General features: G+C 43.5%; 1 protein-coding gene across 1 annotated transcript; it reads left to right on the top strand.

Annotated features, from left to right (window-relative positions):
- Positions 1-3,469: 3,469 nt before the first annotated feature.
- Positions 3,470-4,621, top strand: LOC133911113 (ervatamin-C-like). Its single transcript, XM_062353322.1, has 2 exons — positions 3,470-3,935; positions 4,041-4,621. Exons 1-2 carry the CDS (start codon positions 3,470-3,472, stop codon positions 4,619-4,621), a joined length of 1,047 nt encoding a protein of 348 aa, XP_062209306.1.
- The last annotated feature ends 12,159 nt before the right edge of the window (positions 4,622-16,780 follow it).

Below are 16,780 nucleotides of genomic sequence, written 5' to 3' on the forward strand. Positions count from 1 at the left end.
AGTGCATCGACGTGGTGGTGGCGCAGATGCAAGGGTTTTTCCTATGGTCTGGCTTTGGTACCAATATTAGTGATCGTAGGTTATACGGTCTACCCTCTATTCCTTTATTTTACCCTCTATTTAAAGATTCCACTTTCAGTGCTACATCCATTTTGAATAAACTGTTAGACTCTTGAACCATGTCATCAACTACGATAAGACATGCTAACTAATTATAGAAGTCTATAGTCTATAATATACCAGTTCCTAGTACACATGTGTGAGTCATGTGTCATGATCATATTGTATATAAGATTAATTACAATATGATCATATGAGCCAACACTACTTTAGAAATCTACATTAGTGACGGGTGATAACACTCATTAGTGATGGGTATTTTACCCGTCACTTTTACCGTATCACTAATGTGAACTCATTAGTGACGGGTATACCAGACCCGTCACTAATGACTGCACATTAGTGACTGTTCGAGTCCAGACCCATCACTAATGTATATAATTAGTGATGGGTTGGGTCCAAACCCGTCACTAATATATGTTTAAAAAATAAAAAAATAAAAAAATATCCAGATCGGGTGCACATCCAAAATGTAAGTTTATATTTACATGCACGTTAAGTTTAGAAACCTCAAAATACATCATAACAGATAGTGCCATATAACACAAAATACATATTTACATGCACATCATGAGATTTAAGTAAACTCATTATAGGCAGATGCACATCATGAGATTTACATACACATCACTAATGTCTACAGCCTCTACCTGCGAAGAACCTCCAGCCAGATGCAAGTGTGTGGTTGAGGCAGCCCCTAAGGTGGAGATCTGGATGCAACATATAGCTAATTCTCCCACATAAAAAACTGATCATCTGTATATGAAGTTGACAATGGCTTCAAAGATGAATGGAGAAAAAACAATATGAAACGTACCGTCATGTATGATAGCACCATCAAAAGTGAAATAGCATCAAGAGGGCTCAGCTTTGCCTTTACTCAATTATATAAACCAACCCTAACATCTCTAGCACCACAAGCTACTCATCCTGATGTAAGTGGAGCTCATTGGTTATCACTCATATGAGTGTCCATCCTACACACAGAACCACCAACAATGAATGGAAGCATAGGCTCCAAGAGAGGAAAGGGCCAGCTCAAATTTGATACCCCACACCTGCCTCAATTGCTCAAAGTTAAAGGCATGCTCTTAGAAAAGGCTGATCATCATTGATACTTCGGACCTGTTTGGGACAAGTTTAGCATAGCATTAGTAGCCAGAGGACAAGTAGAGCCCATGACAAAATAAACCAATCAAAACATTGCAACCAAAACAATCATCCATCACTACAAAAGCGAAAAGCTCGCATATCACCTCGGATGAACAAACCCTCACTTCAGGAGCTTCACCAGACAACACCACTCTATGGTTCCTAGCCCCCGCCACTACAACCTCTGCCTAGGAAGAACATCCAGCCAGCAGCAAGTGCATGGTCAAGGTAGCCCCTAAGTGGTGATCTGGATGTAGAATGTAGCTAATTTTCCCACATAAAAAACCGATCATCTGTGTATAAAGTTAAACCATTGAATGTGAAGTAGCATAAAGACGGGTCAGATTCGCCTTTGCTCGATCATTGGAACCCATCCCTAACATCTCTTGCTGCACAACACCCTAATGTAAGTGGAGTTGTGTTGGTTATCATTCATCTGAATGACCATCTTAGGCGTAGAACCACCAACAAGGTGGGGGAAGCAAGCAAGGGAAGAAGGAAGCTATAAAATCACGACCAAACAACAAAAAATCCATCAATGACTGCCCAGATCTCGCACTGCCCAAGCAAACCCCAATCGGAAGCCACTGCAAACCCACCCTGAGGTTCCTAATCCTCCACCACCGCAAGCACCAATGGCTGCTCAAGTGCATAAAAGCTGATGTGAAGCAATAGGAAGGATGGCCCTGGGAAGCGCAGATCCGAGGGGGCACCATTAGGAGCCGAGAGAGAGGGTGGTAAGGTCAAGAGCAAGGTGGAAGGTGGGCACTGTGCCATGATCCACACCGTTCTGGAGCGGATCTAGACTGTGGTCTCCGGATTCGGCCGGCACTGCCACTGTTGTCACCACGAGAGCCCACTGCCTCCTCTGCGATAGCCTGTCATGGCCGCGCTTCCCTCTCAACCATGGCCGAGTCAGACTGGCTCGACGTGGATGCCTGGCCACCACCATTGCGCACGTGCGGGTCAATCAGTGAGGAGATCGAGAGGGAGATAAGGGGTAGAGAGCGCTCATGAGAGAGAGGGAGGAGGAGGAGGAGGAGGAGGAGAAGAGGTAAGGTTGGCGTAGAAGAGATAAGGCTGGCACACGAGAGAGACAGCGCAGATGTGAGTCTACTCTTCGTTCAATTGGATAGAAAGTTGTCTGTAGCACCCGCCTCTTCACATTAGTGGCAGGTGTTCTCAAGACCCATCATCACTAATGACTATTAGATTAGTGACAGGTGTTGTTATCATCTGTCATTAATGAGTGGTCTCTTTGTAACCCATCATTAATGACTGTATTATTAGTGACGGGTTATGAAATGACATGTCACTATTGTCATTAGTGACATGTCTGATATGGATCCCGACTCGGGATAACATTAGTGACGTGTTGTCATTAGAACCATTACTAATAGGTCATTAGTAACGCGTACTAAGCATCTGTCATTAATGCGATGTTTCCTTTGATGGTTTCTTACGTGGTGCAATAGCCTGCAGAACCGATCTTGCATAGCAAACCCAGCTATTCCATCACGTGCTGTACTCGGGCTAAAATATATACGTACATATAAATTCCAATAGAGTATATTTCAATCAGTTTCTCTACTGTATTCCAGTAGGTTTATACTCGACACCTCACATATTAATTCCTCAAGTTAAATTCCGCATCAAATATTTCCCATCACAAACGAACGGTTAAATAAATATTTTCACATTGATTTGAATAGACAAAGACCACAATATATATAATTATGTATGAATGTTAAAAGTCACATGAAAGTCCAACACTACTGAATGTTCGTTGCACATAAGGCTCCAAAAGAGGAAAAAGCCAATACTCGATGAAGAGACAGCTAGTATATATAACAGTTAGTGTGCACGGCACAAACTCTTGATCATTCATGTGCAAAAGCCATATTTAGCAGTACAACAATGTCGCAAGAGAAAATATAGCTCGTTAGTATTCTCATACAACATGCATAACCAGGCGCGTCCTGCATGCATTGCTCGCCAATAGCCGATCGAGATATTCAAATCCCTCCACTTGACTCGACACTAGCTAAAGACAGGTCGACGTCGTTTCGCTCCACGAATAGTCGATCCAACGACACGATCACACTTCACAAGCTATATCACAATATATAAACACAACCAGTGTTCATATTTAAGCAGCAGAAGCAGAACGAAATAGATACACGATCACAGTTCCAGCATGGCTCTCTCCATCGGAGCCACGTCGGTGCTCGCACTAATCCTGTTCACGTGTGGTCTCGTGTTCGCTGCCTCTCCAGCGGAAGCGGCGGGCGACAGCGTGGACGCCGGCGACAAGCTGATGATGGACCGGTTCCTCCGGTGGCAGGCCGCCTACAACCGTTCCTACCCGACCGCAGAGGAGAAGCAGCAGCGGTTCGAGGTGTACCGCCGGAACATTGAGTACATCGAGGCCACCAACCGGGCGGGCAACCTGACGTACCAGCTCGGCGAGAACCAGTTCACCGACCTCACGGAGGAGGAGTTCCTGGATATGTACGCCATGAAGGGGATGACGGGGCGCGTCCATGGCGGCGCCAGGGCCAACGCCTCGCTATCCGAGGGCGTCGCCGTGGACGCTCCGACCAGCGTCGACTGGAGGTCCAATGGCGCCGTGACGCCGATTAAGAACCAGGGCCCATCGTGTTGTACGTAAACAAAGATCCTTGACTCCATTTCGACGTCCTTGTTGTTTCTTTTGGTTTTGACCTGTCCGGGGACATGCATACGCATGCATGCATGGGTACATGCAGCTAGCTGCTGGGCATTTGTGACGGCCGCGACGATAGAGAGCATCACCAAGATCAAAACAGGAAAGCTCGTTTCCCTGTCGGAGCAGGAGCTCATCGACTGCGACCCCTACGACGGTGGCTGCAACCTCGGCTATTTCGTCAACGGCTACAGGTGGGTCATCCAGAACGGTGGCCTCACCACCGAGGCGAACTACCCGTACCAGGCGCGCCGGAACTACTGCAGCCGCTCCAAGGCCGCCAACCACGCCGCCAAGATCTCCGACTACGTGCAGGTGCCGGCCGGCGAGGCCGAGTTGCAGCGCGCCGTGGCGCAGCAGCCCGTGGCCGCGGCCATCGAGATGGGCGGCAGCCTGCAGTTCTACAGCGGCGGCGTCTTCTCGGGGCAGTGCGGGACGCGGATGAACCACGCCATCACTGTCGTCGGGTACGGTGCGGACGCCTCCACAGGGCTCAAGTATTGGATCGTCAAGAACTCGTGGGGCCAGAGCTGGGGCGAGCGCGGCTACCTGCGGATGCGCCGCGACGTCGGCCGCGGCGGCATGTGCGGCATCGCTCTCGACCTTGCATACCCGGTCGTGTGATTGATCGGTGTACTCCTGCGCGCACGGCGCATCGCTTGATTTAATTAGTCAAGCTCGACTACGTTCTGTACGTGTATACGTGTAGTAAACAAGAAAATTACATATACTACGTGTAGTACACAAGAACACTACATATACCCATCATCGCCTCGGTGGTGAGGCCACCTTGTATCTGCGGTGAGCCGGTGACGTATCTACGCTGTGAGGTACACAAGAAAACTACTTGCGTACTTGGTACTACTACTATGTAACGGTGTTGTAAAAAACCGGCCGGTCAAAAGCCAAACTACCACGATTATTTAATGTAATCTGATGGGCCTTAATGCAATTGAAAGATAATTAGTCATATTATCTGATTAATCGATGGACTTTTAGGTTTAATCATTACAATCACTACCACGGAAACCCTAATATAGAAATTTGGCATCAGTAACCCGAGGCCGACTTCTTTTGTTGTGGTTCAAATGATATGGTGAAGAATAAATAATTAATAATTTGACTCCTAAATAACATGAAAATGATAAAAAAATAGTAATGATATGATGAGGAATAAATAATTAATTAGTAAGCGTGTACGTGTAGCGTACATGTAATTAATAATGTTACGAGGGAAGCATTCACATGAAATCAGTAACATTACAGTAAAAATTGTAATTTTAAGCAAAATACTATGTAGAAACTTACGGCCATCTAATATATTATTTAAGCAATTAAACTACGGTATAGAAGTTTACGATCACCCATATATTACAATTATACATAACTGAAATCATGATAAAAAAACTTATGTAAAGGAGAAAAACAATAGTACAAAAGTCATAAGTAAAAATAACAGTACAACTATTCTCACATTCTGAACCATGCATTATCTGATGCATTTAACAAATTCTCATACAACTTCAGGGGTGTTGTCTTTAGATATATTCATAATGTATTTTAGTAGGTCAACCAATTTTTTTTCTTAGTTTGTGCACATCATGTAAATGCATTGTATATCATTGTAATTGTAAAAACAAGTGCATAACCAGATGACCACTTGCTTAATGTAAACCACGATACCGTTGAGAACACTTATAATGCAAATCGATGGTTTTAGTTGTTGACCATTTCACGAGCGCATGAAGTTAATAATAAAAAACCCTAACTCGAACCTCTAGAAGAACAAATTGTTACATCTACATGGATAATCTAATTTCTTGAACCAATAACGTTCTAAGAAAATTACCAATCTTTTGTCTTTGAAACATAAATTGATACTATATGATAAGGATTTTGTTTAATTGTGTCATCGAGTAAGACTCGGTTCCCGATTAGGATGATACATCTAACCGGATTTTCTGGGTTCTCAGATCATCTAGTTAGGGTTCTAAATGCCTCTGAGTTCTCAAGCGAGTCCTCGAGAAAGTGTTCCATCTGAGTAGGTTTCTTCTTTACCCCCATCCCCATGAGATGATAGGGAGAAAAAACTTGTCACTGGTTGGGTTTGAAAGCTAGACTATTGTAGCAAAGATTTTAGTTAATGGTGAGAATCTTTTCCCTGCATGAAATCATGATTACATTTGGAAAATGTGTGCGCCGAGCTCCTCGGGCCAACGCTCCAACTGCTCTACATGCACCGTGCATTAAATGCGATGTGATGGCAATACAGAAGATCAGTCGAGGAGATGTCCTAGAGCACCATATCCTTGTATAAAAGAATAGGGGATCCCACTTCAATGTTCACCACACCGTCATTGTCTTCATACTCCTCGTGCCTTTGCCTCTATCTCCCCCCCAAACCCCCCTCCAATCCCTCCACTGCCTTGGGCTGAAAGAAGGTGAAAAAGGAGAGCTCCAACACCGACGAGATAGCGAGCGTGATTCCGGCCTGGCAGGAGTCCAAAATCATGAAGGAGGCTCTGATCAAGGTGAAGATCGACGAGGTGATCCCTCCTCGAGCCCTAATCCCCTGCGTGCTGATGATGGGGCAAACGATCTGGAGCCTGGACACCACTTGAACAGTGATTTCCTTGACTTCTTCCACCACGGCTTTCGCTTCCTCCCTTCTAGTTTCCTCCTTGAGGTGCTTGACTTCTATGGCATGGAGCTCATCCACCTAAACCCTAACTCCAACATCATGTTGAGCATCTTCATCCATCTTTGTGAGGCCTTCCTGGGCTTTCGCCCTTCCTTCGACCTCTTTAGGTACTTTTACCTGTTGAAGGGGTTCCCAAAAAGGTCATTGGTGGCGCCAGATTCCAACTTTGGGAGGGCAAGTTGGCGGAGTCCATCGACTTCGCCACCAAGTGCTCTTGGTAGGGGTGGCATAGGAAGTTGTCCTACTACCAGCCCACCCCACCAGAGCTTCCTTATTAGGGTCTTGCGCCACTTCCGAGGCCCACTTGAACAGAAGAGCCAACGATGACCGCCTTCGATCGGAGCCTCATTGGAGACATCCAACATCTGAAGGAGAGGAAGTTGATGGCGTATGATGTCACCAAAGACCTCATCAGGCATCTCTTGAGTCCAATGAAGTCGAGGAATATCAGCGCCTGGCAATTTCTAGCAGAGATAGATTCAGTCTGAGAAGGTGAGACATGTATGTAACGACCCTGGGTAGTAACTTTTAATGGAACCGCGACCTTAGTCCTCACAATTTCTTTGTCACTTTTTACATTGCTCTTGCTAGAGGCGGCCGACAAGAAAACCAAGCTCCTCTTCGATGCAATCCCCTCTGCTACCTATCTAGACATTCTGATCCCTATCATAGAGATGAATCCCGACGCCCAAAGGAGGACCATGTCAGTAAGTCTCACAAAAAATTCTTGCTTTCTTTCCAAGTAGTCGTGACCATAGAGATGGCCTCGTGGACTTGCACAGTTTCCCAGGTGTGGGTAGCTCGACTTGGAGGCTGAGAATGTGAGAGCCCCAGCTGTGGACCCGGATGAAGTTATCATCACGGGAAGCACGGGCCTGGGCGAAAGTGGGGGCAGCGACATTGTGTTGCCAGCCACATCCTTTGCCAGTGACGTGTCACTAGAGAGGGATGACTATACAGAGGTTGAGTAGTCGGTGGGTGATTCTAGGCCACTGACACTAACAATTGCAGCCCCCTCAGCTCCCACCGACTCGGTGTTGGCCCCGCCAGCTAGGGATTAGGGTCCAGTAGCAACACGAGTGGTCGGAATAGCGGCCCCGACTCTAGTAAGTTCAGATTTTATCCAAAGCCTTTGTAGATGTACTGTTTTTTTTACTTTGGGTGCATTTAGCCCTTGACCCAAGACCGTGGGAAGATGATCATTACCACAGGTTCATAGGGTGGTGGTCTCCCACCCGGTGGGATCAGGGACCGAAGGAGGCACCCCCCGAGAAGACACTCAAGAGGTCAGAGCCCCTCCTAAGCCCTCCCTAGCCAAGAAGTGGCCCAGCATAAGTACCGTGAACGCTATTCCTATGTTGATTGGAGCATATTATTCAAACTCTTCTTTTTGTAGGCTACTAAAAGTGCCGCCAGGAGCCCCCAAGCCCCAAACGCCTCAGTCTCTGAGTGTCACCTCCTTTGAAGGATGTGAGAAGAAGCCTAGTGAGCCCACAACATCATGGCTGTTAGCCAGGAATTAGGGATCACCGCTCCGGAGGCTGTCGCAACACTTATGAAGGGAATGTACTGGATCCCTCTGGATGCAACTTGGGGGGACATGGTTGAAGGGAGGGTAGGCCACCACCTGGACTCGGTATTCAACACTTACAGTGTGGTAAGCATCTACGTACAGTGTATCAGTTTTAATTAATGAAATAAGAGGTACTAACATGATGTTTCTGTAGTTGTTTGTGCACCAGTTGGGAAAAGCCCGCAACGACACCGATAAGGCCACTGCCCAGGTAGCCAAGGTCGAGAAGGAGGCTACCGAGTTGCGCCTTTTCAGCTCTCCCATGTTGTTGCCAAGAAGGAAAGGGTGGACACCGTGCTTGAGGGCCAAATGAAGGGTAAGCCTTTGGTATTCCTAACATTCCATCTCTTTACCTTGTCTCTTCAACATAATGCCCTGCAGAACTCTCCGTGGCCTAAGAAGTCATGGCCCAGTTGGAGGCCTAGATGTCTGCCACCCGGCAACAACTCATCGCGACCCTCAATATCTTCCACGAGACACTTCCCAGATCTCCTCTACAAATCCGTAGTAGGTCTCCCTATTTCCATTGCAGTCGTAGGCATATATACAGACATTGCTATTTTGCTTGACGCTCTTATTATCCTGATCTCTCATATAAAATTTATAGCCATTTATGTCATATCCTTGGAATGTGAGGCTTGTAGTTGACGGTCCGTGAGCCAACACAGTCAACTGAGCACACTCTATTTGCTTATACATCACATGTCTACATAATCATGTGCCAAAATGATCTTGGTGCTCTTACGCGATCCAAACATCGGACTTCCCTGGGTTTATGGTGCGTATCATCTTCTGGTGTTCTTCGACATATGGGTCCCACTACAACTGATTGTTGCAGAACTGCGAAATGTGGTTGCGTGAATGAAACGGCGTCGTTAGTGCGGAATGAGTTTGCACCTATCGTCCCTTCCCCTGTAGCCTCCCCTCATGGCGAGATACAGGCACACCAATCGATTTGAGATTCATATAGTCGACGCAGAAATCAATGACCTCCTCGGTTCCTCAGCCCTCGGCCATGCAGCCTTCCGGCCAATTTCGGTTACGAACATATTTCTTCAGAACTCCCATGAACCTCTCAAAAGGGTACATCTGATGCAGAAACACGGGGCCAAAAATTTGTATCTTTTTCATAATGTGAACAATGAGATGCACCATGATACCAAAAAACGATGGAGGGAACAATACCTCAAGCTGGGATAGAGTCTCGACCACGTCTTCCTACACCTTATCTAGCTTGGTCGAATCGATGGCCTTCTGTGATATCGCGTTGAAGAATGAACACAGCTTTATGGTTGGGTTTCGGACCTTCGACGACAGAATACCTCTAATTGCAATTGGAAGCATCTGTGTCATCATCACATGACAATCATGAGACTTCATGCTAGTTAATTTCAAATCTTTCATATCTACTAGTCTCTTTATGTTGGCAGAGTAACCCGATGGAACTTTGATTCCATGCAAGTACTTGCGCATTGCAATTTTCTCCACCTTGCTCATACTGTAGATAGCGGGACCAAGATATTTGTTGCCTTCTTCCATATCTTCGGGATGTAGATCCTATTTGAGTTTCAATCATTTCAGGTCCTTCCGTGCTTGGAGTGTATCCTTTGTTTTGCCAGGTATTTTCTAGTAACGTACCAATCAAGCTATCACACAAATTCTTCTCAATGTGCATGACATCAATTGCGTGTCGAGCCACCAAATCTGGCCAATAATCTAAGTCATAAAAATATATTTCCTTTTGAACATATAAGCTCTAAGATTAGATTTCAGAACCGGTGTACTCCCGTGTCCCTTTCTAAGTATAAACCTAAGTCCCTTTACCATGTCATATACCTGTCTCCCAGTGCGATGCTTAGGAGGTGATCGAGTCTCAACTTTCCCATCAAAAGCTCTTCTGTTACTGCGGTACGGGTGATTATTGCGAAGAAATTTACGATGACCTAGGTACACCATTTTTTGGCTATTCTTCAGCCACAAGCTCTCAGTTTCATCCAAAAAAAATGCACGCATACACAGTAGCCTTTGATAGTCTGGCCCGATAGGTTGCCAAGGGCTAGCTAATCTTGGATTGTTACGAACAACATTGCACATATGGTGAAGTTCTCTCGTTTGCATGCATCCCATATCTGCACACCATCGTTCCACAGTATTACAAGATCTTTCATTAATGGTTTCAGGTATACATCGATATCATTGCCAGGTTGCCTTAGCCTTGATATCAACACCGGCATCATAATGTACTTTCGCTTCATACACAACCAAGGAGGAAAGTTGTAGATACATAGAGTCACAGGCCAAGTGCTATGACTACTGCTCATGTTGCCGAATAAATACATAGAGTCATGCTTGTATTGTGATGCACCACAGACGAGACACGCTTCCAACTCTGCATGCGCTCTGTGATACAACATGCAATCGTTTGGACATGCATATATTTTCTGGACTTCCAACCCCAATGGACACACAACCTGCTTGGCCTGGTACGTGTTTTATGGTAGCATATTTTCCTTTGGAAGCAATTTCTGTAAGAACAGTAACAACTCTGCTAAGCTTATATCAAACCACCCGTTGCTTGCCTTCAATTGTAGCAGTGAAAGCATGGTACGCAACTTTGTGTGCTCATTCTCATAGCTCGGGAACAACGGTGTTTTAGAGTCCTCTACCATACGCTGGAACTTTTGAAACTCTCTTTCATGGTGAAGTTTTCCTCCCCATCGCGACATCTGCTCCAGATCATCGGCGTCGACTAACATCTCCTCTAGATCATCATCGACCAACGTATCTCCGGCAGGCGACATATCGTATTCATCAGCCGGCATATCGGTGCACAAGTCTTCGTCTTCTCTGCCATTATATTGCCCTTCCTGTACGATCTCAACTTCACCATGCTCGGTCCAACGAGTATAGCCAGGCATAAAACCCCTTGGTATTAAGTAGGAATGTATCTGTTAGGTGGTGGAAAACTTCTTCTTATTCTCGCAATCGACGCATGGACAACACATGTATTGAGACCGTGTATTTGACTTTTGCGCCGCGGCTTGTACCAGGAAACAATCCACGTTGTTCTTGTACTCTGCGCTGACACGGCTCGCATCGTACATCCATCTTCTGTCCATCTACAAATATCATTATTGTAAATCTAAATTCATAACATCTAGAAGATTTTGCGATCACCAACAAATAAATTACCTCGGCATCTCCTACCAGCAATTGGCCCTAGTTGGAGGACCCGCCTTTTGTATGCTTTCGCGTACGTTTCCGATGAGTATTTGTTAGTAACATCCCTAAAAATTTCCTTTATTATTCAACCCTTTTGTAGGACTAATTAAGTAAAAATAAAAAATATGCTCATACATAAAGTTTATATATTAGAGCTTGCTAATTAAATAAAATAAAAAATATAATTGGATCTTGCTACATACCTAAATATTATGGATAAATTTTCTAATTCATTAAAAATAAAAATAAATACGCTCATACCTAAAGTTTTCATATAAGAGTATGCTAATTAATTAAAATATAAAAATATAGTTGGAGCTTGCAACATACCTAAATATCATGACTAATTTTTCTAATTCATTATAAATCAAAAATAAATATGCTCATACCTAAAGTTTCTATATCAGAGCTTGCTAAATTAATTAAAATATAAAAAATATAATTAAAGCTTGCTATATATCTTAATTTTATGGCGAATTTTTCTAATTCATTAAAAAATAAAAAATAAATATGCTCAAATCTATAGCTAATGTAAATCAATAATAAAGACACTTTCTACCGTAAGCTACTAATTAAAGCTTCCGTATAATAAATGAAATATAATTGTATCTACATTATCTTAAAACATCATAGCCATATGTGCATCTCTATCTTTTCAAAATCTAGAGTAATTTAGTAAATAAAATTCAACTATAAATGGATTGTAGATGAAGTTACATACCTTGGAATACTTATGGCATGAGGATTCCTCAAAATTTTGAAACTACTAAGAACTTGGTGACCAAAAATGACCTCCACCGAACAAACAGAGCTCCTCTCTATTGTGTCCTCGGGCTTAGGGAAGGATAGAGCGACTTTTATATAGTCGAGACATCACTGCCGGCTCATATAACAAGCCGACAGTGATGCCCTGCTATCACTGCCGTTTGGTGGATTAAACCGGCAGTGAAAATGGAGCAAGACATCACTGCTCTTATCACTGTCAGTTCGTAAGTCACAATGACTGTATTTTTTTCGCACGGCTTATAAACCGACAGTAATTCCGCATCACTGCTGGCCTATTAGAAATCGGCAGTGATGAGTCGGTATATATAGAAGTTTATGTAGTACTACCCTATGGTTTTTGGTAAGTGCTACATAACCCCAGTTATTATGGTACTATTGTTTCACAAAACCTCACCCTTTTACATTTTGCTTCAAATCTTACAAGGGTTAATAACAAAAGAAAAAAATTTCTCATGCTTCGTTCTTACTGATCCGATCGTACCTCTTCCCCATTCGCCTCTGCACCCTGTTCCATCGGCCCCCGTACAGATAAGCTGTTAGCGACATGAATCAATTAAAGTATTCAACTATCTTTCCGAGTAATTTTTGTGGAAGATAGATTGTACAAAAGCTGAAATATTTCGTCTTTGTAAACAGATATTCCAGTAGTTCCCACCACTGCAGATATGTCGCAACGCGCTGGTGCAGGCTCAAGAACTTTTCTCTGATGCTTCTGGTCTGAACGTAATGTAGTCAATGCCGGCGAACATCTAAAATCAAGCAAAGAGCTGAATCATTCAAAACTTCATTGCATGACCACACAAATATGCACCAAATACACGTCTTTCATTCAGTAGAATTGGCCCAAATCGTGCAGCAAAAAAAATCTAAATTTTACAGCTAGAGTATCTGAAATTGGACCCTCCGCAACACTACCGATCGTTTATTCCAATCTGTCGTTGCTCAGCAAAGCAGGATCACAAACTGATCATACTACCACCATTCATGCGCACAAACCTATCAAATGCAACGGATTTCGAAAACAGATCACATGCAGAGAAGATGATCTGAATACCCATCGGTGTTCGGCAGCTTCACGGCGAGGGCCAATGAGAGGCGGCGATATGAACGGCGCTGTGCGGCTTGGTGGGCGGCCTCCCGCAAGGCCGTAATAGCTTCGGCGATCACGTCGAGACTCGCGCTCTCGTGCTGGAAGAAACCGTCACCCTATGCGTCCGTGACTCAATTTATCGATCATTCAGATCGATGCTAGTCTTTTTATGTTCGACGTATATTAGCATGGGTGGAATGGGCATAAGAGCCATGGCATCCTCTATTTGGGACCCACAAGTCAGATTTTAGGCAAAATATAAAAGGATGCAGTAAGTGACACGTGTCACAAAACCTGGGGTTTGATGTCACTAGGACAATAAAACATGAGGATTTAAGAAAATATACTATTTTTTATTTTTCCAACGTATTACCGGTATCTAAATCAACAGTGATACTCAGTACTACCTCTGTCAATTATGTAATGCCGGTTTGGAGCCAGCTTGGAACTGGTGATATGATGAGGGTTTGTGTGGTAGTGAATATAGGGTTTTGAACATATGAATTACATAGTTGATGTCTAATCTTGTTGCAAGCATCCACATTAACTTTGTTGTGCCATGTGTGCGTCACTTTAGTTGTCCAGTTAATGCATTCATGAAGAAGCTGACGTGCAGGTAAAAAAACAAAGAAGTCTGGCCTGTTTAGTATTTATTATTTAATAAGCTTAACTATATTGATTTTTCACAATAAATGAAGACACTTCTGTAAATATTGCATATTCCATCCATAAATTGACTTTCCCTCCTATACTATGAGCTCATTTAGATTTTAGCCGCACCCTAGCCTGCAACTGTTGCATCTATTTAAACCGAGTTTCCTGTTTTCATAAGCTCGAATGATCCCTTTCTAAAGATTTTGTTGTAATCCTTCAAATTTTCTAACAAATCCATTCTAATAGAATAAAAAATTTAAATTCATAAATTAAGTAAGAAAAAAATTAAAGAATATAATTCCTTGTTGACTTACAAAGGATGTGCGAGATCATTTTCATTGAAGTAACAGGCCAGGCCCAACATCTTTCTACGAGAGCTATCTGTCAGAGAACCAAGTTGAGGTTCAACCTCAATAGGAAAATGGAGCATCTAACAGCGAATCTTTGCAGGCCAAGAGCTACAATATCACCCCTTTCATTCTGGGGTGACTAAGGGATCTTACCATTCAATTCTTTTTCGCATGCTTTTCTCGGCATCCGGAGAAAGAAGCAATCAATAGGACATCTCTGACCCCTTCCTTAAAGGAAGAACATGAAATTCTTTTTCCTCTTTTTGCAAGGACATGGAGATTAGATCATCATAAGAGGAATGCTAAATATAAATAAACCACTTCTTGATCTTTGGCCCCATAAATCACTACAAGCGCCCCAATCAGTGCAATGGCATATGGATTTATTACTCTAAACTAAGCCAATGGTTTGCAGGATACTTCCTTCATGAAATAAAATATTGGATCCTCGATTGATCCCACTTTTCTTGCTGCTTCATACTTCACGATATACCAAAAGCTTTTGTCCTATATAAAATTAGTTCTCATAATATTATATCAAGAAATTTGACACATAAAAGTACATTCATTAATTAATCTGAATTATTTCTTCATATTAAGTAACTAGAATTTCTTTGGGATAGGTCAAATCAGATAATTCCAAAACCTGATTATTTGTTTGTTTGCCGCTCAGTGAACTTTTTAATTTTGGATTCAAACACGTTGGGAAGGATCGCTTATTCCCCAATTCCCATTCCCTTTATTTTCTACCATCTCCATCCATATTCTCTTCATTTCGTTCCCTTCCCGATTCCCTTCCCCGTTCCTATTCCCTTTATTTTCTCTCATCTCCAATAGCTTCCCTTCGAGGGAATCGAGAAGGGAAACGAGAGAGAATCCCATCCTGAAGGGAATGACCTTGAGAATCCCTTCATAACGGGAACCGTAAAGGGAAACCGTTGGAGCGCTGAAGGGAACGAAAATCCCTTTACGACGGAATTTTCGTCCCCGAAGGGAAGCCCTTGGCCATGGTCTTATGGGAGAGTGTCCATACGTCTCAACTCCATTCTCAAAGCAGGGGAAAGCGGGTTTGATCCTACCACCATCCGTTATTTTACATGCAAATGGTGCCATTAAATAAGTTGTTTGTAAATGGGCATTTTGGAAGTAGAGTGAAATCCCCTATTTGTGGATGTGGGTGGGAAAAGCGCTATAGCCTTTGGAAAGGAGCTTGTTCATTAGGCTAGGTACTGCTGGTACCTTATTGGTAGGTCCTCGAGGGTGTTCTCCCCTTTTTTTCTACCCGACTCTTCAATCCTAAGTTACGAATGTTGGTTTTGAGAACAAGTCATTGGCCTTTATCAACTCTCATAGAGCGGATGACTAATGTGTTCCACTTATTGAATAGGTTCAACAATAAACTATGGATTCTTTCTTTCTTTTCCATACTTAGCGTTTCCATATGAAAGTGTAGTTTTATTACTGGAATTCAATAACATTAATATAAAATATGCCCTTTGGTGTTCCAGAAGTACCTAGCTAGATTTTCAGATCGTAAATAAATTTTCTTTTGTTTATAAAGGAAATGGAGGGCAACAATACCAATTCGTTATATATGGATGATGGATGAGATTCCTATGATAGAGAACCAGTTCCAACTGAGTTATAGTACATTTCTATTGGGGGAATGGTACCACATCAGTCCTCCTTGACTCTGGTCGGTCGCAACCAACCCCATAGATGGGAAGTCATCAGTGATGTTACCACTTCCGTTGAGCTACTTTGGATGCAGGTATGGATTCGAAGGGTGGCCAAGGAACGAGGAGCCCAAAGGCTAAACCTTTGGAAGGTCGAAGATCACTAAAGGAGTAAACCAGACCAAAGTTTTAGCCGATGCAGAGCGAGGAGGATGAAGGAACGAAGCCTGCATCGGAGCTCGAAGGAATGAAGCCTAAAGATGATTCTAAGGTTCGACTGCCAAAAGGCCCGATGGTGGCTGCGACCACAGGGATGAAGGCCCAGTATACCAAAGGTCTCACTGATCAAAGATATCTACAGGGACATAGGTGTAAAATTCCATGTTTGTACGTCATGCATTGGTACAATGATTGTTATACCCCAAGGATATTACGAGAATATCCTAACAGACAGGGGCATACATGTAATGCAAATCGGGGTGGCTTGGGTATAGCTATAAATACCCCAACCCCTTTGGTGTAAGGAGGTAATGAATTCTAGTTCCACCATATACTCATTCATTGTGTTGTGATCCCGATTCCTACTATCACAACATTTAGCACCGTCCATGGGGATCAAACCCACAACCATGTGGTAAAGTCTAAGGACTCTCGTAGGCATACGTCTAAGGACTAGCCTACGATGAAGAAGGGGTGACATCTAAGGACTCCCACGTGGTCAAAGTCCAAGG

The sequence above is a fragment of the Phragmites australis genome, chromosome 3, assembly GCF_958298935.1.
Source record: "Phragmites australis chromosome 3, lpPhrAust1.1, whole genome shotgun sequence".
NCBI classification, from domain to species: Eukaryota; Viridiplantae; Streptophyta; class Magnoliopsida; order Poales; family Poaceae; genus Phragmites; species Phragmites australis.

Bases quoted from the DNA above. Each gene is read 5' to 3' on its own strand.
- LOC133911113 (XM_062353322.1), top strand. From the start codon at position 3,470: ATGGCTCTCTCCATCGGAGCCACGTCGGTGCTCGCACTAATCCTGTTC. The intron at 3,936-4,040 runs GTACGTAAACAA...GGGTACATGCAG, and splicing joins GAACCAGGGCCCATCGTGTT to CTAGCTGCTGGGCATTTGTG.